Source organism: Oncorhynchus mykiss, chromosome 26 (genome assembly GCF_013265735.2).
Source record: "Oncorhynchus mykiss isolate Arlee chromosome 26, USDA_OmykA_1.1, whole genome shotgun sequence".
NCBI classification, from domain to species: domain Eukaryota; kingdom Metazoa; phylum Chordata; class Actinopteri; order Salmoniformes; family Salmonidae; genus Oncorhynchus; species Oncorhynchus mykiss.
In genome coordinates this window covers 41,980,899-42,006,053 of record NC_048590.1, presented here as the reverse complement: position 1 = coordinate 42,006,053, position 25,155 = coordinate 41,980,899, and the positions used below count along the sequence as shown (strand labels likewise).

The window sequence follows — 25,155 nt, the reverse complement described above, 5'->3', positions numbered from 1 at the left end:
TGGCTTTCGTGCTGCTTGTTTTGCGCAGATGATTACGGGTCTCGTCCCGTGTGGTATCATTGTGCGCTTGTGTATTTATTCGAGCTACTCCTCTTTTTTGGGGGTCTGTATACGTGTTTGTTTGGTCTTCGTCCCCGTGCTTTTACATGGCACGCTGTCATTTGGGTGAAATAAAACAAATAATACGCATTCCTGCGCCTGTCTCCCGATCCTTCACCCAACGTGACAATTCCTTTCTCAAGCACGCAGAGAGAGGGTCTGTCAACAGTTTAATGAAATATGTTTTGTTGTGAAAACATGTTACCATCGATGTTCACAAACAGATTTAACTTGGTTTCCCAAATGAAGCACTGTGTAGTTGCAGTAACATGGTTGGAGAGCCCATGGCATACAGAGTGTGGGTGGAATATCACCTGAACCATCCCTCTGATTTGATTACAGCAAAAACATTCCACTGACATGACTGACCAGTGGCTCAATGCTATGGATAATGGCAGATAATGGCAGGTATGTGGGTGTACTATTTTTAGATTTCAGTGCAGCATTTCATTTGATTTAGTGGATCATGAAATACTTTTGACAAAAATATTGCATTATGGGTTTAGGGAGGCAGCATTGAATTGGGTACAGTCATATCTAACTAACAGGAAACAGTTAACCTATATCAATGGGTCGTTTTCTTCCCCTCGTGCTTTACCATGTGGAATAACGCAGGGCAGCTGCCTTGGGCCACTTCTTTACTTAATACAGTGTATATACCAACAATCTTCCTTATGCCTTATCTCAAGCTACTATATTTACAGATGATACAACAACTTATACAGTAAGACAATTGGTTCAACAGGTACAGCAAGGTCTACAAGTAGATATGGGAAATATCAGGGAGTGGGTTTGCTGGAACAAACTTTTTTGAACGCCAAGAAAACCAAAGTTATGTTGGTCTGTTCCACCGGGAAAAGGCCAACACAACATGGGATGCAAATAAGTATGGGGGAGTACAAATTGAGGAAGTGGCAGAAACCAAACTACTAGGCGTGCAGCTAGACAACTGCTTATCATGGTCGTCTCAAATAACTAATCTATGTAAAAAAATATATATATATGCATGCATGATCAGAAGGATAGCTAAATATTTACCGGGAAAGATTCTTAAGCAAATAACCCAAGCATTAATTGGGAGTCAGGTGACCACTGTTCTGTGTTCTGGGAAAATGCATCAGCAAGTGAAATTAGGAGGCTGCAGATTGTACAGAATAAAGCAGCAAGGATTGCTTTAAGGTGGATATATGATTATTCTGTTGTAGTCATGCACAATGCTCTTGGGTGCTCATTAATCAACAAGATAATACAAAAAAACATGTTTCTTTCCCCCATTTAAAACGGCCAAACTCCATTCACAACAGTATTCAGTTGGTAAGAGACAGACAATACTAGGAATAGATTGTCAGTCATCTACTGTATGTGTTATCCCAGGAGAAAAGAGAAGTGGGCAAAATAACATTTAGATTCAGAGCATTAAAGAAATGGAAGAATTTAGCAAACCAGAAACGTTTCAATATATAAATTCAAACAATACTTTAGAAGCATTTAAATATAATACATTGGAAGGTTGTGCAGGACCATGGTAGATGAAGGAACCTATCTATCTTTTCAGACTGTTAGAGTATTTATCTGGTCAGTAAGGCAGGGTATTATGTCTGCTGTTTGTAACACTTTGTTATATGAGAAAATGTGATTGTATTATAAATTGTATTTTAATGTTCGAGGACTCTTGGAAGATTAGTCAGAATGAGGACTAAAAGAGATCCTAATCAAATCAAATCAAATCTCTGCTGTGTCTGTGGATTACATTGTTGGACATTTCTATCTCTGTGTTGTCTTCATTCTCAATGTCAGTGGGTGAGAGTGTTTTTCCGAGATCAGGAAGTGATGCTATTGTGCGCTTTCTATTATTCTCTGTGAAGAAGACACATCTGGAGGTCATACAGTGGCCGAGCTATCCTGGTGATTTTCAATTTGATTGTAGAGATAAGGTTGATCCTCTCAGATACAGGGCCCTGCTCATTGAATGAGACCCCTGGGCAGAATAACAGACAGGGAATTTTATAGACCCTATGTGGGTAAGGAAAAGGCTCAAAGCATGATTGTGTTTCCTCATGCAGCTTAACCTCTTGGACCCCTGGTATGTCCCTTGTAACAGAAGACACGACAGGAATGAAGCAGCTTTTTAGAAATAGTGAATACATTTTGCCTCTAATGTAAACTCACGTAAACTCGTACATCGCCTTGGTCCGTACAATTGCCCTTATTCTAGCAACCCAAAAACGTAATACTTCCAGATCAGCTGTAATGTCAATACCATTGTAAAAGCACAATTTCTCCCCTTTCCAACAGAATCAATTACATGACCTAAACACTGCCCGTTTCTGCATAATTCAAGCAGGCAATGAGCCCCGTCGGGTCTTTTTAAAAATGGCGGGTGGGGAAGCGAAACTAATGCGTGATAGTGAGAAGGAGAGATGTCGTGTGGGAAAATTGCTTTTTTTCACTCGATCTGTCCAACTTATCACCTTATTGCCTCTAAAATGTAAATAAAACACTATAAAGAGTTTATATAATGTGTCATTACATACCTATTTGAAGGTTTGTGTCGGATTTTAATCGGGTTTTTAGGGTGGTGCTAAAGTGATCTTAGAAGTAAACAGCGGCTTTGAGAATGATGATCACATGCAATGATGATGCAAAAAATGACTAGGTATCCCCCTTACCCCCGTCACTGTCCATTTCTTGTTTTTAAAGGATGAGAGAAGTGCTACACCTGGTGGAGAGAGATTGTAAGACAGAAATAGTTGTTTTATGCGTGCTGTACGTTACGACATGACACGTCTAGATGTAACGGAGGGTCAGTTTTTTCAACTTTTCTCCAATACTATAGAGCCATTACCATGTCGATCAACGCTTGAATAGAAGCCTAGTTCACACCCCTGATTCTGAAGTCAACACAGTCGCTACAGTCCCATTAGTTTTCTTTGAAGCCTCGTTTGGATGTTGCGGTTAAGCACATTTGTACGGGATGGGGTGAGTTTACGTTATATACTGTACCTTGAGTTCGTGAGCCCTTTGTAACAGAAAAAGGTGTGTGTGTGGGTGCATGTGTATTTGTGTAAGGTGGGTGCGTAATATTGCGTATGTGATTTAAACATTTACCAGTTAACTCAATCCCCAAAGACATTGCCACTCGTAGTCAAAAATTGTAGTCTATTGTATCCAGCGTTAGTGTATTGAGAGTTTGGTGGGTAGTTTTTGAGAATTAGCCCTCAGTGAACATTACCAGGCTCCTCCAGTATCATTGACATTCACATTAGAGAAGTTCCACGCTTCATTTGAAAAAGTAAAAATTTCTGATTTGTCACTGTTGTTCTTCCTGTAGTGTATTCATCCAGCATGAAAATGTACACACATTGGCCTTTCCGCTGGCATTGTTATTCTAACACTCACAATCCCAACATAAGTCCCAAATGGCTCCCTTTTCCCTATTTACTACTTTTGACCAGAGCCTTATGGACCCTGGTCAAAAGTAGTCAACTATATAGGGAATAGGGTACCATTTTGGACGGAACCCCAGTCTCCTGAGGTTCAACACAATTCATTCCACTCTATTTACTTTCTCGGCAGCTGAGCAAATTACAGCAGTTAGCCATTTTTGGAGCCAAACGTGAAACTAAAACTACAAATAAATCTCCAAAACTAGGCCAATATGTGCTGCTTACTTGCTAAGTACACACTACAGAGCACATTCTGGTCATTTGTAAGCACAAACTAGCTCATAATTTGAGGAAGTCATCAGCTGGTACTAGGCACAGATGCTGAAAAAGCTATTAGTGTTAAATGTCACCCGTGGCGGTAGCTTGTGCATCTCGTTTACGTGGGTGAGGTGTATTTTTTTGACCTTACACGTAACCCCTGGATAACAAGACGTCATTCTCCTTCCGTCTTCCATCTATTTACCTCCTAATGCCCTTGCTTCCCCTCTGCAGTGAAGAAAAAAACACCCATGATATTAAACCCCTCTCATATTCTTCCAGTTGGAGATGAGCCAGTAAACCATTTTGTGCTAAAAATAGTTTCCCTGATGAAGCACCTGCATGCAGGATCAGGATGCTGCTTCTACTGCTGCCTTGGCAGTTGCTGTCTCCTCCTGTGTTACTCTGCTGTCTATTCTCCCATGCAGCACGTCTGGCCCTCCCTCCCTCCTGTCCCTCCCTCCCTCCCCCTCAGAAATGCTGCAATGCGTCTCCCATAGCCAAGAGTGGGTCAGTGTAACTCAGCCAGCGGCAACATAGCTAGCTAGCTTAGCATCCCCATGGCAACAGCCAATGGGGTTTGCAGGCTGCAGCTAATCAGGCTTTTGCAATATTGTTGTTGTTTACGTGGCATGGAAGAGAATGTATATACGGGTTCAAGACATTAACAGAGAGGAAATAGGATGGCGAGTGAGGGGACCTTGGAGGGAGGGGAAGCCTGTGTATGGCTCACAGTGTTAGTCTGCAGCTAATTGTGTTTGACTAATGCTAGAAGCCCAGATGTTGTATTATCAGTAATCGGTTTCAGCCAAGTTTTCATACAGCCCCAGCGTTTTGGTGTTTTTGTTAATTGGCTTGTCTAATATGCGAAATTCACAGACAGCCCTGTCTGCCGTGATGCCGCTGTAGACTTGCAGTGCACCCTGGAAGTGTCCCTGTCAGACACTGTAGGAACACTCATCTTATAGCAAGAATAATAATCATCGTCATCATCATAATCATAATAATCACAATAATTATTATAATAATAATAGTAATACTACTACTACTAATAATAACAATAATGATGGGCCACAATACTTATGGCGTCTACGCTTCCAATAATATTAAAGCACGGTTGCAGAGGATCATTCTGATCCATGTTCTCTGGTTTTGCTTTCCAATGGTTTTGTACTGTCATTTGACTAAGTTACTCATCACTGCAGTACATTTCTAGCTATCTCCTTATCATGGAAAACATGAGGTCTCACATGTTAAACTGCTGGTCATGTTCCTTAATGGACCCTCAATGCTTAAGGCTTATCACATCACCACATAATACAATTCCTCAATTATAAGTCTAGTCTATTTTCACATGCAGCATTCTAAGCAGTATTATAGTGAACAGTGGTGCAGGGGAGCGAACCCAGGTCACTGGCGAGAAAGGCAAGCACCCTACCCATTGCATCATTAGGGTTAAGCCACTTGGTGGGAATTGTAACATGCCTTATGTAGCGAGGATCGTTACAATATTTAGTATTTCCACGCACAGAAATATTGTAGGAACGTCGACTACTGACTGAACTGTTGTTTTAGTTGTTTAATCATTCTTATCCCTGTGTTTTGTTGTGTTTGTTTCCTCTCCAGGACAGAGGACCCTGCAGTACAAGAGTGATGTCCTTGAGACAGTTGTGTTGGTGAACCCGTCAGAGGAAACTACTGCTTCAGAGGTAGGTGTGACCCAGACATATCTGACAACTGACGGCTTTTGCCTTCACAGAAACCACCTTTATACACAAAATATGGTACGGTTGAAGTTTCTCAATGGAAACCTTTTTTGAAAAGATACTGCTTACTGATGAGGTCAATCAACTGTGATGATAATCCACTAATGTAATTTATTCTTCTATTTGTCCCTCTCCTCCTCCCGTCCAGATCCGTTCTCTGATCACTGACTCTGCTGGACACAAGCTACTAGTCCTAAGTGGCCAGAGCTCTGAGCAGGGAGGTGACATCACACTGCAGGGTGGAGCCTTCACCTGGAGACACTTCTCTGACATCATCTCTGATCCTGGAGTAAGATCAACTGTTCATCATTACTTTACTATAAGTTTACGCTACACTGTATAGACTACATTGTTTAGTTACTCTGTTGTTATGTTAGTAGTATCCATACTTGACTCTCTCAATCAATATGTGTGATTCTTTTATTTTAGGGAGGGGTTGATTCATTTAAATATGTTCTTGTTATATGCTCAAATAAAATATTGTTTTGATGAATAGGTATACTTGCTATTAAAATATGTTTCTTTACATAAGCTATGTCTAACAGTATGTTTATGTTGTGTTGTGGTCCGACCTCCAGGTCACTGAGGTCCTGTCCAACTCAGCATCGGACCAGCGGCCCAGGCTAACAGTATCGTGCCTGGGAGACGGGGGCTGGAGCTCACTGGGCCACAGCCAGGAGCAGCAGCACCTCCAGAACCTTCTGGAATACCGCCTAAACCCTGAGCCCACGCTTCCTGACATGGAGGGAGTCGCGGAGTTCACAGAGTACGTCTCGGAGACGGTGGACGTCCCGTCACCCTTTGACAACCTGGAACCGCCCACCTCGGGTGGTTTCCTGAAGCTATCCAAGCCCTGCTGCTACATCTTCCCCGGAGGGAGGGGTGACTCTGCCCTGTTCGCCGTGAACGGATTCAACATCCTGGTGGATGGAGGGTCCGAACGCAGGTCCTGTTTCTGGAAGCTGGTCAGGCACTTGGACAGGATAGACTCAGTCCTGCTGACCCACATTGGGGCGGACAACCTCCCAGGCATCAACGGGCTGCTCCAGAGGAAGATCGCTGAGCAGGAGGAGGAGCAGTCCCAGGGATCTGGCGGCTCCAACACATACGGTGACTGGATGAAGAACCTGATCTCGCCCGAGCTCGGTGTGGTGTTCTTCAACGTCCCCGAGAAGCTACGAATGCCTGAGTCCACGCTAAAGGTCAAACGGAGCATCGAGGAGGCATCCCTCACACTGCAGTATCTCAACAAGCTTGGCATCAAGTCAGAACCTCTTTACAGGGTCGTTAGCAACACCATTGAGCCCATCACGCTTTTCCACAAGCTGGGCGTTGGCAAGCTAGACATGTACATTCTGAACCCTGTGAAGGAAAGCAAGGAGATGCAGTTCCTTATGCAGAAGTGGGCTGGGAACAGTAAGGCCAAGACTGGGATTGTGATGTCCAATGGCAAAGAAGGAGAAATATCCGTCCCTTACTTGACCTCAGTAACAGCTCTTATCGTATGGATCCCGCATAGTCCAACAGAGAAGATAGTCAGGGTGCTGTTCCCTGGAAATGCACCGCAGAACAAAATCTTGGAGGGGCTTGAAAAGCTGAAGCACCTGGACTTCCTGCGCTACCCAGTAGCCACTCAGAAAGACATATCCTCTGGGGCCCCGCCTCCAATCATAAAACAAACAAAGATGAGATCAAGAACAGAAAGCAAGGAGAGCCTGAAATCTTCCACCAAAACACAGTTGGCCTCAAAAGCCAGCAAGAAGGAAGCTAAAGGGCAGGAAGAGGAGTCCAAGAATGACTCGGCTAAAGAGAACAAAATTGAAAAGAAAGAGGAGAAGAAGGAGAAGAAGGTGAAGAGTGAGAGCGCCAAAGCTACCAAATCCACCAAAGCCACCAAACAACAACAAAACAGTGAGGCAGTACCCGAAGCAGCCAAACTGGAGAGAAAGAAGCTGTCCAAGGAGAAAACACTGAGGAAACACTCCAAGGAACGACCATCTAAGATGGAGGAGAAAAAGGACAAAGAGAAGAAAGAGATCAGTAAATTAAAGAAAGAGGACAACAAACGCGAAGTGAAGAAAGATGATACTGCTAAAAAAGAGGAGAAAAAAGAAACAAAAGCAGTGAAGGAGGAGAAAAAGAAGGATCTGAGTAAGCCAGAGCTGAGGAAGATCACCAAACCAGACCTGAAACCCTTTACCCCAGAAGTCAGGAAAACCCTCCATAAGGCAAACAAGACACAGGCCAAACCCAAGACGGACAAGACTGACAAAAACATAACAGCCAAACCGGTCAAAGAGAAAACAGCTGAGAAAAAGTCTGTCCCAAAGAAAGCCCCCCCAAAATCCGCTGCTGCTGCTTTGGCAGACGGGTCCGTTGTATCCTCTCCAGAAGACCTCACCAAGGACTTCGAAGCTTTAAAACGAGATGAGCTCTCGAAGCTAGGGAGTGAACCCATTCAGAATGATGTCATGTCTGGATGTCCAGCTTTCACAGACTCCAAACTCCCTGTTGAGGGAATAACAACTAAATCCCCAGCCAATCTTGGAGAGAAGTTTGAGGATGAGGGTGCTGACATGGATGATGGTGATGATGATGGGGAAGAGTACAATAAAGAGAGTGATGTACTAAAGAAAGGTGCAGATGTCGGGAAATTGCAGGACATTAAAATAAATGCTGGCATGGATAGGAAATATGAGGATGAAATGGAGAAATACGACGACGACTACTCTACTAAGGGAGACATGAATTCAAAGAAGAGTGTCAGCTCAGAAGAGGAGGGTGACGTTATCGAAAAAGCAGATCTGGAGGGAATTGAGGATTATGAGGATAAATACAACTCAGAAAAAGATAAAAAAGAATGGGACACCAAGTCAACCGACTTTAAATCGTTTTCAACCGCAGTCGCCTCTGGACAAACCACTACCGCTGCCTCTGAGCAAGTGTCCTTCATCCAAGATGAGACTATTCCCGCTTATTCCGAAACGGAGCAGACCATCTCCGATGAGGAGATCCATGAAGAACCCGAGGACAGGATCCCACACCTCCGCTACGACGTTGCTTCCTGCGACATCACCGTTCCCGACGTTCCAGGATCCTTTGACTCTGTGTATGGTGTTAGGGAGATGAGAGCCTCGGCTACGTCTGACGCCTCAGACTTCAAAGCCAAAGGCTTTGTGGGAAGACATGACCCAGTGTTGGCAGCCTATCCAAGCATCATCACAGCTCCGCTCGCCGAGGAAGAGCACATCTCCTCAGCCACGTCCATCACAGAGTACGATAAACTGTCCTCGTTCGCCACTTCCATGGCGGACGACCAGTCCATCGCATCTGTGACCGCCCCGCAGACAGAGACAGAGACAGGGAGGAGCTCTCTTCACCTGGACACGGTCAATAGCATCCCCTACCGCACCGAGGCCACCCACGGGAAGGACTACCTCCACTCGGCTGGAACCATCTCTCCCACCTCCTCCCTGGAGGAGGACAAGAACTTTAGTTCTCCTCCTTCAAAGGAGTACCAGCCTTTTGTTACTGAGATGGAGGCTGGGAGGAAGACCAAACCCGTCCATGAGGAGTATGACGAAGAGGAGGATGAAGACGATGATCAGACTCCCAACGTTGATATCCCCTTGGGGAAACTCCAAGAGGGCTACGAGCAGGCGACGGCAGCCATGTTGCTCCAGGACAAGGATAAATCCCCCTCCACTGCCTTTGCACCTCCCTCTCCTCCCTCTTTCTCCAGCGGGTTTAAGCCTAGTACCATGTTTGAAGGTGAAGAGAGATGTCTTAGCCCAGGCGACAGCACCGGGAAGCTGGCCTCACCCACCCAGTCGGTCCCCATCAGCAGTGGCTACTCCCCCACAGAGGAGAAGAAAAACAACAAAATGGACAACACTGAAACTGAGCTCCATAAAATGGGGCTTTCTGGTGACAAGACCCCCTTTGAAGAATCAGATGAGGATGATGATGATGATGACTATTATGAGAAAAGGGATCTCAAACCCTGTGTTAAAGCTAAGTATTTGGAACAGAAGGAGGGTAGGTTCTTGGACGATGAATCACCTCAAGAAGAGAAGCTGTCTGAGAGGGACAAAGGACTAGCAGAGGATGACATCAAGTCCAAGTATCTGCAGAATAAACCGGGGTTGACAGACGAGACACAGTTCTCTGGTTACATGGAGCAAACAACCAAACCCCAGATCATGCACTCCGACGAGCAAGACGAGGTGGAGGAAGATGATGAAGATGATGTTGTTCAACCAAGTGGAACAGGGTCTAGAGCTTTATCAGTAGAGCAAAGTAAATTGGACTCTGAAGATGACAAAAAGGATGCAGCAATATCCAGAAAAAAGAACCATGTAACTTTGAAAGAGCCAGAGAAAAGTGTCCAGTTCAATCTGTATGACTTCCCGGAGCGAGAGGGTAGAGAGAAACGCTCAGAAGAAGAAATAAGACAGGACACCCCATATGTACACGGCAAGACTTTCTCTTACAGTGATATCTATGACAACAAAACCAGTTATCAGAAGGACCAGTCAGAAAAAATGGGGAAGGACAGTATGAAGGAGATGGACATACAGAAAAAGGACTCCGCTTTCCCCTCAGACAAAGAGGGTTTCACTAGCTCTCATGGAAAAGATGTATCTTCCTCCTCCTCTTCCTCTTCCCCCTTTCCATGGCTCCATGGCTCTGAATCAATAGAGAAGATAAGTGAGCCACGTGGATACAGCAGAGAGAGCAGATTCCCATCAATGGCTGATAGACCAGAGGCTTCAACCACATCCTTATCATCAGAGAGAGACTCCTCCCCTTATAAAGTTCACAGTGATTACACCTCTGTAACAGGTAGTGCTGCAGCCAAACCCTCTTCAATGAGCTACCATGACAAAGAGGTGGAACTGGAGATAGACATGAGGAAGCTAACAGCCAGGGATGAGGAAGACTACGATGATTATGATGAAGAAGATGATGAAGAAGAGGATGAGGACGATGAAGAGGAGGATGCTATTGACTCAGACATGGAGAAAGGTGCCAAAGAGAAATCGGAAAAGGAAGTCAAAAGTCCATTCATCGATGGTGTGAGCTCAAAACAGCCCCAGTTTATGGTTTCGATGGCTGGCTACGGTTACAACAGTCAGACAAAGCCAACTTCACCAGACAGCATGAGCACAGAAGAGCCAGAGTTTATGGTTTCCATGGCCGGCTATGGTTACAACAGTCAGGCAAAACCGACTTCACCAGACTGTGTGAGCTCAAAAGAGACAGATTTCACAGACTCCAAACTCCCTGATGAGGGGATAACAACTAAATCCCCAGCCAAACTTGGAGAGACGTTTGAGGACGAGGGTGCCGACATGGATGATGATGAGGATGATGATGACGATGATGAGGAGGAGTACAACAAAGAGAGGGATGTACTAAAGAAATGTGCAGATGGTTACAGTAGTCAGGCAAAGCCGACTTCACCAGACCGCTTGAGCTCGAAAGAGCCAGAGTTTATGGTTTCCATGGCCGGCTATGGTTACAACAGCCAGGCGAAGCCGACTTCACCAGACGGAATGAGCTCAAAAGAGACAGATTTCACAGACTCCAAACTCCCTGATGAGGTGATAACAACTAAATCCCCAGCCAAACTTGGAGAGAAGTCTGAGGATGAGGGTGCCGACATGGATGATGATGACGATGATGACGATGATGAGGAGTACAACAAAGAGCGTGACACACACAGCCAGGCAAAGCCGATTTCACCAGACGGCATGAGCTCGAATGAGCCAGAGTTTATGGTTTCCATGGCAGGCTACGGTTACAACAGCCAGGCGAAGCCGACTACGCCACCTTCTTCCACCACCTGCAAAGGTGACATGGGCGCCACAGCGTTCTCTGGGTACTCCTCTGGGTTTGATTATTCTTACGGTGGGGAGAAAGACACATTTCAGTCCAGCCAGATGAAGGACAAAGAGGGAAAAGATGACTATTTCCACAGTGAGAGAGCTGACGGTGGTAAGAAAACAGGAGACACAGTAGGAGTCTCATCAGGCTTCCACTACACCACCACCTCTGCCACGGCATATTCGTCCTCCTCTTCCTACAGCTACTCCTCCTCTACGTCCGGTCCGTCACTCTCCACCAGCCGGCAGTTTGGCGAGGAGCTGGAGACCCCAGCCAACGCCTCCGACCACATCTTCAAACACGATACAGACAGTGCCGGCTTCGAGTACTCCTCCTTTAAAGATGAACACGGCTCCTTTAAAGATGAACATGCCTCCTTTAAAGATGAACACATCTCCTTTAAAGATGAACACGGCTCCTTTAAAGATGAACACGCCTCCTTTAAAGATGAACACGCCTCCTTTAAAGATGAACACGCCTCCTTTAAAGATGAACACATCTCCTTTAAAGATGAACACGGCTCCTTTAAAGATGAACACGCCTCCTTTAAAGATGAACACACCTCCTTTAAAGATGAACACGGCTCCTTTAAAGATGAACACGCCTCCTTTAAAGATGAACACGCCTCCTTTAAAGACAAACACGCTTCCTTTAAAGATGAACACTCCTCCTTTAAAGAGGAACACTCCCCGGCCATGGACTCCTCCCCCTTTTCCAGTTCCTGCGGGATGGTTAAGAACGAGTACCTGGAGGTTTCGGAGAAGCAGATGACGATGGCCACCACCACCACCGCAGAATCCACCTCCAGGCTGGCCCGCTTCTCTCCTCACAGCCCCTTTGAGGAGATCAAACCTTTCCACTCACACTCCTCCGCTTCCTCCTCGGAAGACAAAAAGGAGCATGTTGCCTCGATGGAAGGAAGTGTTGTGAACAAAAGCCCCCAGTCGGACTGCTTCTATAAACCGGAATGGGCGGATGAGTCCAAGCTGCAGGCTGCAGGGGGTTATGGGCCTTTCTCCCAGTCACCCAAGGAGAAGGATGCCATCGCCATGGGTTTGTTTGGTGTCACCTCGTCCCCACGGCCTGACTCAACAGGCAAACATTACTTTGAAAACTCTGACAGTACTGAAGAAGAGGATGACGAGGAAGGTTACATGCGTGAGATGGGCCTGTCCTTCTCCGAAAAACACGGCAGCAGCACCACCACCTCAGGTAAGATAGATGGCGCTGGTCTCCCTGATGTGCTCACCTCGTACATACCCTCCTCTCTGCTGCCCACCAAGCCAGACACAGTCAATGGTCCCATGAAGGTCAGCAGCATGAGCTCCCCCATCAGTGCAGGGCCGGCAGCCAGCTGCGTGAGCCCAGGTCTGGGTACAGCTGAGGAGAAAAAGGTGAGGGGCTCCTATGAGTGGAACATGCAGAAGCCCCAGATGGACATGGTTCCTGGCGACTCCCCGCCTCATTACCGCCACGAGGACGAGTTTGAGGAGGAATGCGAAATGGAACCTGAGTGCCCCCCCCGCCCGCTCTCCCTCTCCTCCACTGATCACACCTTCGGCTCCCCCTTCTACACGGAGGCGTCGTGCAGAGGAGAAGCAGGAGGAAGAGATGATGATGATGACAGCGACCTGGAACTCCCTCCTGAAATGGGCGCCTCCTCCTCCACGTCCTCCTCCAAAGCCTCCCCTGGCTACTCCTCCTCGGAACACAGGCACCGCAAGGGAGACCTCTCGCCCTCCTTCATCAATCCCAGTATGCAACAGCAGTCCAGCGATGAGGAAGACGAGGAGCGGGGACGCAGGAGCGACCAATCGCAGGAAGGGGACGAACATGACCTGTCAGTCAAGAAGAGAGCCAACAAACAGCCCCACCACCCCCACTTCCAGGGCGGCTCGGTCCCCCACGCCGGGACGGCTGGGCTGGGGTTAGCCAGAGAAGACACCCCCCCAACCTCCGACAGCGAGTCTATACCGTCGCAGTCAGATTCAGACGTTCCCCCAGGGACAAAGGAGTGCCCCTTCATCACGGGCAACAGCAACATGGACTCGGACGAGGACACTGAGTACCTGCCTGTGGATAAGTTCTCCACGATGGGAGGGGGCCACCATCACTCCTCTTCCTCCTCCTCCTCCAGGATTAGCCCCCGGGACCCCCCTCCCGCCCCCCTCATGGACCCCTTCCCCAACCCCCCTCACCCCGACGTCTGCATGGTGGACCCCGACGCTCTGGCCAATGACCAGAACCGGGCAACCTCCGAGTCGCCCCTCAAGAAAGACCCCAAGATGAAAAGCGTGCGGAAGACAGGGAAACCCAAGTCGGCATCTCCGGCTCGCCGCAAGCGGTCCCCCATGCCAGTGAAGCAGTTGCCATCCCCTCGCAGCGCCTCGCTGAAGAAGAAGGAGACAGAGAAGAGCTTGAGGATGTCCCATCTGTCAGACGGACAGGGCTCCAGAGACGATGACCTCTCCAGGTCCAGCTACAACGCCGGCAGGGTGGCCAACGGAGTTAAGAGCACCTCAGGTAACAATGGTTCCCATTATACAGTATATTTATTCAACAATCGTATTATTATGTTATGCATAAAATGACTAGTAGTATACAGCACAGTGCACAATACACATTGCACAACATAGCACAAACAGATCTGGGACCAGGCTAAGTCAAGGCTGCTAGGCTGTGGAAAGTGATTGAGGAAAGGAGGGGAGAGAGAGGAAATAAGCAGTTGGAGCAGAGTTTAAACCAGCGACCTTGTGGAAAGCATCAAATTGCATGGAAACATCTTTCCTTCCCCCTAGGCTCTCAGAGGTCCAGTTCCGTGGTTCCCCAAGGCCCTCCTATCTACGTAGACTTGGCCTACATCCCCAACCACTGCAGTTCTAAGAACGTGGACCAGGAGTTCTTCAAACGCGTCCGATCTGCATACTACGTGGTGAGCGGGAACGATGTGGGCAATGACGAGCCCAGCCGAGTGGTCCTGGATGCTCTACTGGAGGGCAAAGCCCAGTGGGGATCCAACCTACAGGTAACAAATCACTACCATAGAATTAGATGGAGCTCAATCATTCAGTTGATGGATCAATACATCACCTGTGCATGACATTCACTCCCTATGCATCTTAATGAACTAACTAACTAGCACACCTGACTACCTGTGCATGACATTCACTCCCTATGCATCTTAATGAACTAACTAACTAGCACACCTGACTACCTGTGGCGCTCAACTCAAACAGCGGAGTGTAGCCTACTGTTGCTCCTTGCAAATGAATTCAAAGCCTCTAATTTATTACTCAGGATGGAACCAGTGCTACTATTTCTGCCATGTAATGGTGTTGTTAAAACAATCAGTCAACCCCATAGTAGAATAGTTTACCTATTTACCTGGACGGCTTGTTGTTGTGTGTTCTATGCGGGAGAAATATTCCTCTCGATGAGCATTTAAGTTGCGAGAGCCATAGGGAGGGAAACGTATTCTGACAAGCAGTCAATGCACAACCATTGTTAATGCAAGCGTGGGGAAAACACTTCAGAAAGCAGTTTGGGCTTTTGTTTAAAGAGAGGGGAATCCCAGCTTTCCATTACTGCCACATTTATTTCCCTACTCCCACAATTGCCCGTGTGGTTTAGCCACAGCTGAGCAACAGAGCTCTTATGGTTTAGCCACAGCTGTGCAACAGAGCTCTTATGGTTTAGGCACAGATGTGCAACAGAGCTCTTATGGTTTAGGCACAGCTGTGCAACAGAGCTCTTATGGTTTAGGCACAGCTGTGCAACAGAGCTCTTATGGTTTAGGCACAGCTGTGCAACAGAGCTCTTATGGTTTAGGCACAGCTGTGCAACAGAGCTCGTATGGTTTAGGCACAGCTGTGCAACAGAGCTCTTATGGTTTAGGCACAGCTGTGCAACAGAGCTCTTATGGTTTAGGCACAGCTGTGCAACAGAGCTCTTATGGTTTAGCCACAGCTGTGCAACAGAGCTCTTATGGTTTAGGCACAGCTGTGCAACAGAGCTCTTATGGTTTAGGCACAGCTGTGCAACAGAGCTCTTATGGTTTAGGCACAGCTGTGCAACAGAGCTCGTATGGTTTAGGCACAGCTGTGCAACAGAGCTCTTATGGTTTAGGCACAGCTGTGCAACAGAGCTCTTATGGTTTAGGCACAGCTGTGCAACAGAGCTCTTATGGTTTAGCCACAGCTGTGCAACAGAGCTCTTATGGTTTAGGCACAGCTGTGCAACAGAGCTCGTATGGTTTAGGCACAGCTGTGCAACAGAGCTCTTATGGTTTAGGCACAGCTGTGCAACAGAGCTCTTATGGTTTAGGCACAGCTGTGCAACAGAGCTCTTATGGTTTAGCCACAGCTGTGCAACAGAGCTCTTATGGTTTAGCCACAGCTGTGCAACAGAGCTCTTATGGTTTAGCCACAGCTGTGCAACAGAGCTCTTATGGTTTAGGCACAGCTGTGCAACAGAGCTCTTATGGTTTAGGCACAGCTGTGCAACAGAGCTCTTATGGTTTAGGCACAGCTGTGCAACAGAGCTCTTAAAGGGACAATGACATACTTTGCAATAGAAACCAAGAAATAAAACAGATTTTTCCGATTTAATAATAATGAATAATTATTAACAATAATTATAAATAATAATAATATCAATCAGGATGTTGTGTCCAATGGGGTAAATACAGATGATAAACCCCATACTTCAGCCTATGTATGTGTAGACACTATGCTGCATCAGGTGGGCCACAGGTGATAAAGCTTATTGTTAATAGCACATCTGGTAATATAGACCAAGGGACAGGACCTTTTATAGGCCTGCAGATCAAGGGGACTAGAATTGATCAAACTCGTAGTTTAATACATGTTCAAAATTATCCTCTTTCCATAAAAGCACGATGGTCATGACTTTTTTCATGAAAGGGGAAATGAACTTGGCCCCAGACAATCCATCTGAGATGGACTTCAGTTTCAGTCATGGGATTTTTTTGTCTGCTTTAACACCTGATTAAATCACCATCTCCCATCTTTCCCCCTACTCCTTTTCATCTCTCCCTTCTCTCTCTAATGCTCTCCCCATCTTCTTCTCCTCTGATTTTCCTCCTTTCTTCCTCCTACCTCTATCCATTACCTCAATCTCTCTGCCTCTCACTCTCTCTCTTGCAGGTGACGTTGATTCCCACCCATGACACAGATGTGACTCGGGAGTGGTACCAGCAAACCCATGAACGGCAACAGGAGCTAAACATCATGGTCCTGGCCTCCAGCAGCACCGTGGTCATGCAGGATGAGTCTTTCCCCGCCTGCAAGATCGAATTTTAAGCCCCACCCCCCTCTCTTCCCCTCTGTAATGGGACAACACACAGCTCCCCTGGTTCAGTCTGTCTGTTTAAATATTTTGGATCTGCCTTTTCTAGGGATTTATTTCTTACGGTAAATCATAACAGTACATCTCAAATTACACCCTATTGGTCTTACAGCTACCATCTCTGGTCTAAAGTAGTGCACTGGACTGTATGTGGAGTAGGGTGTCATTTTAGACACAGAGATATTCAACAACCACACGTTTGATTATGGTTAGTGTCATTGTTTGTATTATAAAGGTGCTCTTCAGACTTTAACGCTCCTCTACTATAATTATAAGGTTTATTCAAGGAAACAAGTATGGTTGTGCATACGGTAGAAATCCAGGCAAAATGTCCAGGCAATGGTTACTGTTTCCTTCAAGGTAAGACAGATTTTCTTCTAATAGGCATAACTCATGCACAAGTATGCCCTATTATAATGTTAGAGTCATCAACAACAGACTTAATCTTTGTTTAAAGAAGTTACAACATCAAAACACATTTTGTACTTTAGTGTTTATATGTTTTGTAGAACTGAATACACCATGCTAATGCCAATGGTACTTTTCTCATCCACGTGCCACTCATTGAACTTTGTGCCTAATATTGACACATTGACATAGATGATATTCTAAGTAGATTGTCTCTAAGAGTCTTTTAGATGTCGAATAATTATGTTTGTAGTAGAATAGGGTGGAAAAAACAAATCGAGTCATACTCAAAGGTTTTGTGTGTGCCATTCAGTTTTCATGTCATTTCTGCAAGGTGAAATTCACTTTGAATGGATTTCTCAAGCGCCATACTGCGTACAGTAAATCATAACTATCAGTGTTGTCTGGTTGTAAAGTGAAGTCTTTTGAGAATGTTCCCAGCCAGAACACATCCGGATCTGTTGAACAGGGCTGGTGTATATTGTACAATATACAACATGCACAGTAGATTTCCCTTGCATTTATTTTCCAAGCTTGCATCCACAAACATATCTTGGACCAAGCCAACGTATGCTATTGTGTGAAAGGAAAGGAGAATACTCTCATTGCAACATTTTAATGACTGTATGTCAGGTTGCAATGTTGCTACATTCAATGTACTACTTCCTCGTCATAGCATTTATACGCATGTATAACATACTGTAAGCATTACACATTGGCTTTGAATAGTGTGGCTTTTTAAATGACAAATAGCTTAAGCAGCTTGTTTGTGTTCATGAACTCATTGATAGAAAGGAGGCTGTCAGGTTAAAAGATGTTACGCAACGTAAAGACAACAACCCTCCGCTATTTAACTGCAGAGCTACAGAGCGACACTGTCTGGGAACTGGAGTAGGTCCACACTTTGGGAAGGTATCACAGATCATATGATTATTCTCACATTTAGTATTGACCCTTTAAGAGACATGGGTGTGATTTGGGATTTGTGTAAGGTGAAGATAGTGTAGACTAGTGGTATGTACTCCAGCTATGACCATCATGGTATCATCCCAAACGGCACCCTATTCCCTATGTAGTGTACTTCTTTTGACCAGAGCCTTACGGTAGTGTACTGTATAGGGAATAGGGTGCCATTTGGAGCAGTCATACCTAACCTGGTTATGACTACAGCAATAGGACCATGTGGTTGTGAGCTCATGGCCCATCACCTGTACAGGGTAATAGTTTGATTGAGTGTCTGAAGACTTGTCTGTGAGGTGTTTGCGCCGTGCATTAAGACCACGTTGATGAAACGTTGATGAACATTGTGGGGCGGTTCCATAGATGATAGAGGTTTGACTGTCACCCACATGTGCCTTTCTGTCCTGTCGTATGTTCAAGGAAGACTCAGATGCTTGAAATGGCCCTTGTGGCAAAGCCATAGATATTCAGTGTTCGGCAAACACCGTTTCAGTCTCAGAATTTGAACGAACGCCATGTTGGCACTGAAAGCTTCAAGATGCAGATTAGAATGTTCTCATCATGGCATGTTTGGTGCAGACATGGAGGATGGGTTGCCATGGTAAAGTAGTGGCTAGGTGGGCAGGTCAGTGTTGTAGTATGATCACTAAACTAAAAGCAAAGGTCCAAAAATATGATTTGCACATCCTACTTAGCAAACTAACATGGTTCGTTTACCAGTCAGTGATCACAGGGTCTGATATTCTCTGTCGGCGATAGTGAACATGAAGCACAAATGATCAAACAACTTAACAAGAACCAACTGTGATCAAACCCTTATTCTAAGAACTTTTAGGCCTCATCATATGAAAATACTCTAATTTGGGATTTCTACCAATTGTGTTTATGTTCTTTAACACAAAAGCAGTCATTTTTAATCAGAAAAAGAGAGAGCTTTGTTGGAAATGTTAACTCACAGACAGACGTGTTATTTCCTATTGAGTCGTATTATTTTCTTCATCCTTATGATGCCCATGGAAAGGGAAATAGGTGTTCTGCTCTAGGGCTGTTTTAGAATCGTTAACTTTGGGACCAGAGGCCAAAAGGTTTTTGCTCTACCACATTCACCTTGACTCAATGCCTTGGAATGTTTTTAAAGACAAAATGTACAATTTGCTTTTGATTTTATGTGATTATAGTCAGTGTGTCTAGAATGTAATTTTCAGTGTTATTTAAGATGGTTTTTCATTTGTGTGCACAGTTTAATTGTATCCTTTAGTTTTACTGTGAATTGGGACTAACTAAGTAGATTGTTAGAAACTAACTGTTAGAAAACGAGACAAAGAGACATGTTTTAATTCCATTTTATTGCATCATGACATTGAGTTGAGGCTTACAAAGAACAAATTATAACATGCCTTGTTCGAGGGTCTAGACAAATTGTACCATTGCGCAATCTTTGAGGCCAATCAGAATATTCAGCAATGTATTCCAGTTTTTCTGAGACACATATGGCACACACCCGTAAGTAATATCATAGAGACAAAGAAAATAGAATGAATTGTCAAATGCTTTCAGTAAACATGCTTTGAATCCAGCAATGTCTTTTTCTTCTCGTTGCCGATGCTCAAATGTACCGGACCATGTAGATTATCAGAGAGAGTAGTTCTGAGACAGAACTGCTCTGTCTGTTAACCAGGCTAGTTCTGAGACAGAACTGCTCTGTCTGTTAACCAGGCTAGTTCTGAGACAGAACTGCTCTGTCTGTTAACCAGGCTAGTTCTGAGACAGAACTGCTCTGTCTGTTAACCAAGCTAGTTCTGAGACAGAACTGCTCTGTCTGTTAACCAGGCTAGTTCTGAGACAGAACTGCTCTGTCTGTTAACCAGGCTGCGATAACAATACTGAGAGGTTTAACCAGGTTAGTTCTGAGACAGAACTGCTCTGTCTGTTAACCAGGCTAGTTCTGAGTGATCCAGCTGATCCGAATGTGAAGAAGCAGATTAACCTTTACGTTCTCCGTGGAGGACATTGATATCTTGGTTGCCTTGGTGACATACTAGTTAGTAGTTGTATATATTTCTGCTCCATCAACTCAAAAGGGTTGTCAGTCAAAGTCAGACTGTCTCCTCTATTGTGTGTGAATACAGTGCATATCAAACTTATTTTTAGGGCAGAATGTCTGTTATTTTATTTCCTTACTCTTGTCTGAAGTCTGTCTATTTCTAATGGTTGCCCTGAGAAACGAGGGGAATTAATTAGTCAGCGATTGATTAAAGAAAACTGGACAAGTTCTACATTTTAAGAGACTGATTTTTGACCGTACAGGTAACTAACTGTCTTACTAACAGTCAAAGGGAAACTAACATGCCTGCTATATTGTTTAGCTGAGAGAACATTCTGTATAACAAAGATTGGATCATTTTCCAGTGCTTGCAATTGGCTTTCATGTAGAGAATGGGATTCAGAACAACAGTATCCCTTTATATCTCAGCAACTATATGAGAAGATGCTCAATCTTCTTGTGCTGTAATTTAACCAGTTTTCCTGTGGTCTTTGACTTCAAGGTTGTCTTAACAGAGACATCAACTGTTAACTCATGTCAGCGTCATTCTGAAGACTAGAATTAACATTGTATTCATAGACATACACAAACCACAACACACAAAACTGACTGCCAGATAGTGACTCGGATCACTATATCAATACATTTTATATCTAGGGTATTTATAATGGTTCACACAGTGAATTTTTCCAAATAAAAAAAACTAAGAACAAAAACAGTAACAATGTATTGTGCAAAAATAATAATTCAGTTGAATTCTCCAAAACTCCTCAGAATCCTGATGTAGAAAATCCTCATGAAGATTGTCCATCATTCCAATAAACTCTGCTTGTCTGTGCATGCTACCTTATTGGTTCTAATCCTGTAGGTAATAGTTTAAAAATGAATAAAATAGAAAGGCTATTTTAAAAGATGCATATTTAAAAAGCTAACTGTGGATGGTATGGGGAAGGCTGGTGCAAGGTCGTCGTCTTGCCTCCACTGGCTGTGCTGGAAGGAAGGCGTTGGGATCGCTTTCCTCTTTCTTTTTGCAAGCTTCATGACTGTTCTTAAATCTTTTGTTTTAAGTGCAATATACTTCTCTATCTATCTTTAGGAACATAGAACTTCAGCAGATTTATTGTCAAAGGGGGAAAGTGTGGTGATCATCAATAAAACATGTATTGAAGAATACAAAAAGCCTCAACTGTGTCTGATTTCAGGTAACTTCTGAAATGAGTGCCAGGATACCTTGGCAGTAGCTAATGAGGATCCATAATAAATACAAATGTTGAATTCAATGCCTAGGTTTACCTCCACTGTACTCACATCCTACCATACCCTTTTCAGTACATTATGCCCTGAATCTATTCCACCACGTCCAGAAATCTGCTCCTTTTATTCTCTGTTCCCAACGCACTAGACGACCAGTTCTTATAGCCTTTAGCCGTACCCTTATGCTACTCCTCCTCTGGTGATGTAGAGGTTAACCCAGGTCCTGTAACTCCCAGTACTACACCTATTCCCCAGGCGCTCTCATATGTTGACTTCTGTAACCGCAAAAGCCTTGGTTTCATGCATGTTAACATCAGAAGCGTCCTCCCTAAGTTTGTTTTGTTCACTGCTTTAGCACACTCCACCAACCCGGATGTCCTTGCCTGGTCTGAATCCTGGCTTAGGAAGGCCACCAAAAATTCTGAAATTTCTATCCCCAACTACAACATTTTCCATCAAGATAGAACTGGTAAAGGGGGCGGAGTTGCAATCTACTGCAGAGATAGCCTGAAGAGTTCTGTCTTACTATCCAGGTCTGTGCCCAAACAGTTAGAACTTCTAGTTTTAAAAATCCACCTTTCCAGAAATAAGTCTCTCACTGTTGCCACTTGTTATAGACCCCCCTCAGCCCCCAGCTGTGCCCTGGACACCATATGTGAATTGATTGCCCCCCATCTATCTTCAGAGTTCGTACTGTTAGGTGACCTAAACTGGGATATGCTTAACACCCCGGTTGTCCTACAATCTAAGCTAGATGCCCTCAATCTCTCACAAATGATCAAGGAACCCACCAGGTACAACCCTAAATCCGTACACATGGGCCCCGCATAGATATCCTCCTGACCAATTTGCCCTCCAAATACACCTCTGCTGTCTTCAACCAGGATCTCAGCGATCACTGCCTCATTGCCTGCGTCCGTAATGGGTCCGCGGTGAAACGACCACACCTCATCACTGTCAAACACTCCCTAAAATACTTCAGCGAGCAGGCCTTTCTAATCGACCTGGCCGGGGTATCCTGGAAGGATATTGACCTCATCCCGTAAGTAGAGGATGCCTGGTTGTTCTTTAAAAGTGCTTTCCTCACCATCTTAAATAAGCATGCCCCATTCAAAAAATTTAGAACTAAGAACAGATATAGCCCCTGGTTCACTCCTGACTTGACTGCCCTTGACCAGCACAAAAACATCCTGTGGCTTACTGCATTAGCATCGAATAGCCCCCGCGATATACAACTTTTCAGGAAAGTCAGGAACCAATCAGTTTGAAAAAGCTAGCCTTTGCTTTCCTAACAGAAATGTGCATCCTGTATGACTAATTCCCCAAATTGTCCCAGCTGCCCACTGCACTGAGGTTAGGAAACACTGTCGCCACAGATAAATCTACGATAATCGAGAATTTCAATAAGCATTTTTCTACAGCCGGCCATGCTTTCCACCTGGCTACCCCTACCCCGGCCAACAGCTCTGCACCCCCTGGATCAACTAGTCCAAGCTCCCCCCGCTTCTCCTTCACCCAAATCCAGATAGCTGATGTTCTAAAAGAGCTGCAAAATCTTGACCCCTACAAATCAGCTGGGCTAGACAATCTGTACCCTCTCTTTCTAAAATTATCCGCCGCAACTGTTGCAACCCCTATTACAAGCCTGTTCAACCTCTCTTTTGTATCATCTGAGATCCCTAAAGCTCTTCAAAAGGAGGAGACTGCTGATCGATGGTAAACTGGTGGAGGTTTCCACCTCTCACACACACAAAGAGAAGGAGCTGGGTGGAACTAGACCCATACTGTTACAGACCTATATCCATCCTGCCCTGCCTTTCTAAAGTCTTCGAAAGCCAAGTTAAACAGATCACTGACCATTTCGAATCTCACCGTATCTTCTCCGATCTGCAATCTGGTTTCCGAGCTGGTCATGGGTGCACCTCAGCCACGCACAAGGTCCTAAACGATACCATAACCGCCATCAATAAAAGACAGTACTGTGCAGCCGTCTTCATCGACCTGGCCAAGGCTTTCGACTCTGTCAATTACTGCATTCTTATCGGCAGACTGAATAGCCTTGGTTTCTCAAATGACTGCCTCACCTGGTTTACCAACTACTTCTCAGATAGAGTTCAGTGTGTCATATCGGAGGGCCTGTTGTCCGGACCTCTGGCAGTCTCTCGGGTGCCACAGGGTTCAATTCTTGGGCCGACTCTTTTCTCTGTATATATCAATGATGATGTCGCTCTTGCTGCTGGTGATTCTCTGATCCACCTCTACGCATACGACACCATTCTGTATACATCTGGCTCTTCCTTGGACACTGTGTTAACAAATCTCCAAACGAGCTTCAATGCCATACAACACTCCTTCCGTGGCCTCCAACTGCTCTTAAATGCTAGTAAAACTAAATGCATGCTCTTCAACCAATCGCTGCCTGCACCCACCCGCCCGACTAGCATCACTACTCTGGACGGTTCTGACTTAGAATATGTGGACAACTACAAATACCTAGGTGTCTGGTTAGACTGTAAACTCTCCTTCCAGACTCACATTAAGCATCTCCAATCAAAAATGTAATTTAGAATCGGCTTCCTATTTCGCAACAAAGCATCTTTCACTCATGCTGCCAAACATACCCTCATAAGACTATCCTACCGATCCTCGACTTCGGCGATGTCATTTACAAAATAGCCTCCGAAACTCTACCCAGCAAATTTGATGTAGTCTATCACAGTGCCATCCGTTTTGTCACTAAAGCCTCATATACTACCCACCACTGCGACCTGTATGCTCTCATTGGCTGGCCCTCGCTACATATCCATTGCCAAACTCACTGGCTCCAGGTAATCTTTACTAGGTAAAGCCCCGCCTTATCTCAGCTCACTGGCCACCTGTTGCACGCGCTACAGCAGTTATATTTCACTGGTCATCCCCAAAGCCAACAGCTATTTTGGCCGCCTTTCCTTACAGTTCTCTGCTGCCAATGACTGGAACGAATTGCAAAAGTCACTGAAGCTTCCAGAGCAGCTTACCGATCACTGCAACTGTACACAAGCCCATCTTTAAATAGCCCACCCAACTACCTCCTCCCCATATTGTTATTTTTTTGCTCTTTTGCACCCCAGTATCTCTTCTTGCACATCATCATCTGCACATCCATCACCCCAGTGTTAATGCTAAATTGTAATTATTTCACCACTATGGCCTATTTATTGCCTTACCTCCCTAGTCTTACTATATTTGCACACACTGTATATAGATGTTTCTATTGTGTTATTGACTGTACGTTTATTTATCCCATGTGTAACTCTGTGTTGTTTTTGTCGCACTGCTTTGCTTTATCTTGACCAGGTCGCAGTTGTAAATGAGAACTTGTTCTCAACTGGCCTACCTGGTTAAATAAAAGGTGAAATAATTAATTTTTTTAAATGGCGCAAATCTGACCTTGTTAAATCCATGTGAGAAAGTGCACATTTCAGGAGATGGGGGAGAATTGGGACACAGCCATAGCCTTGTGTATAATAGCACTGGCTGAGGACCCCACGTCTGTATCCCAACATGCCTGTGAATTTGGGGATGATGTCATGGTGAATTCAGGATGATGTCATGGTGAATTTGGGGATTATGTCACAGTGAATTTAGGGATGATGTCATGCTGTGGTGAAGAAGGGGAGACTGA

At 45.0% G+C, this 25,155-nt stretch overlaps 1 protein-coding gene and 1 long non-coding RNA gene across 4 annotated transcripts in view; both read left to right on the top strand.

Annotated features, from left to right (window-relative positions):
- Nucleotides 1-19,769, top strand: part of LOC110506148 (microtubule-associated protein 1B) — a 70,284-nt gene extending 50,515 nt beyond the window's left edge. For 2 of the 3 annotated variants that reach the window (XM_036963904.1, XM_036963906.1), the window contains 5 exons: nt 5,430-5,512; nt 5,718-5,858; nt 6,148-13,981; nt 14,257-14,483; nt 16,624-19,769. In XM_036963904.1, the coding sequence (XP_036819799.1) occupies nt 5,430-5,512; nt 5,718-5,858; nt 6,148-13,981; nt 14,257-14,483; nt 16,624-16,779 (8,441 nt within the window). In that variant the 3' untranslated portion in view covers nt 16,780-19,769. The remainder of the gene's footprint in view (nt 1-5,429; nt 5,513-5,717; nt 5,859-6,147; nt 13,982-14,256; nt 14,484-16,623) is intronic. The other variant, XM_036963905.1, reaches the window with a different exon arrangement.
- Nucleotides 19,770-19,958: 189 nt separating this feature from the next.
- LOC110506839 lies at nt 19,959-21,416 on the top strand. Its single transcript, XR_005039797.1, has 2 exons — nt 19,959-20,093; nt 20,132-21,416. It is a non-coding gene; the product is annotated as an uncharacterized LOC110506839 (long non-coding RNA).
- The last annotated feature ends 3,739 nt before the right edge of the window (nt 21,417-25,155 follow it).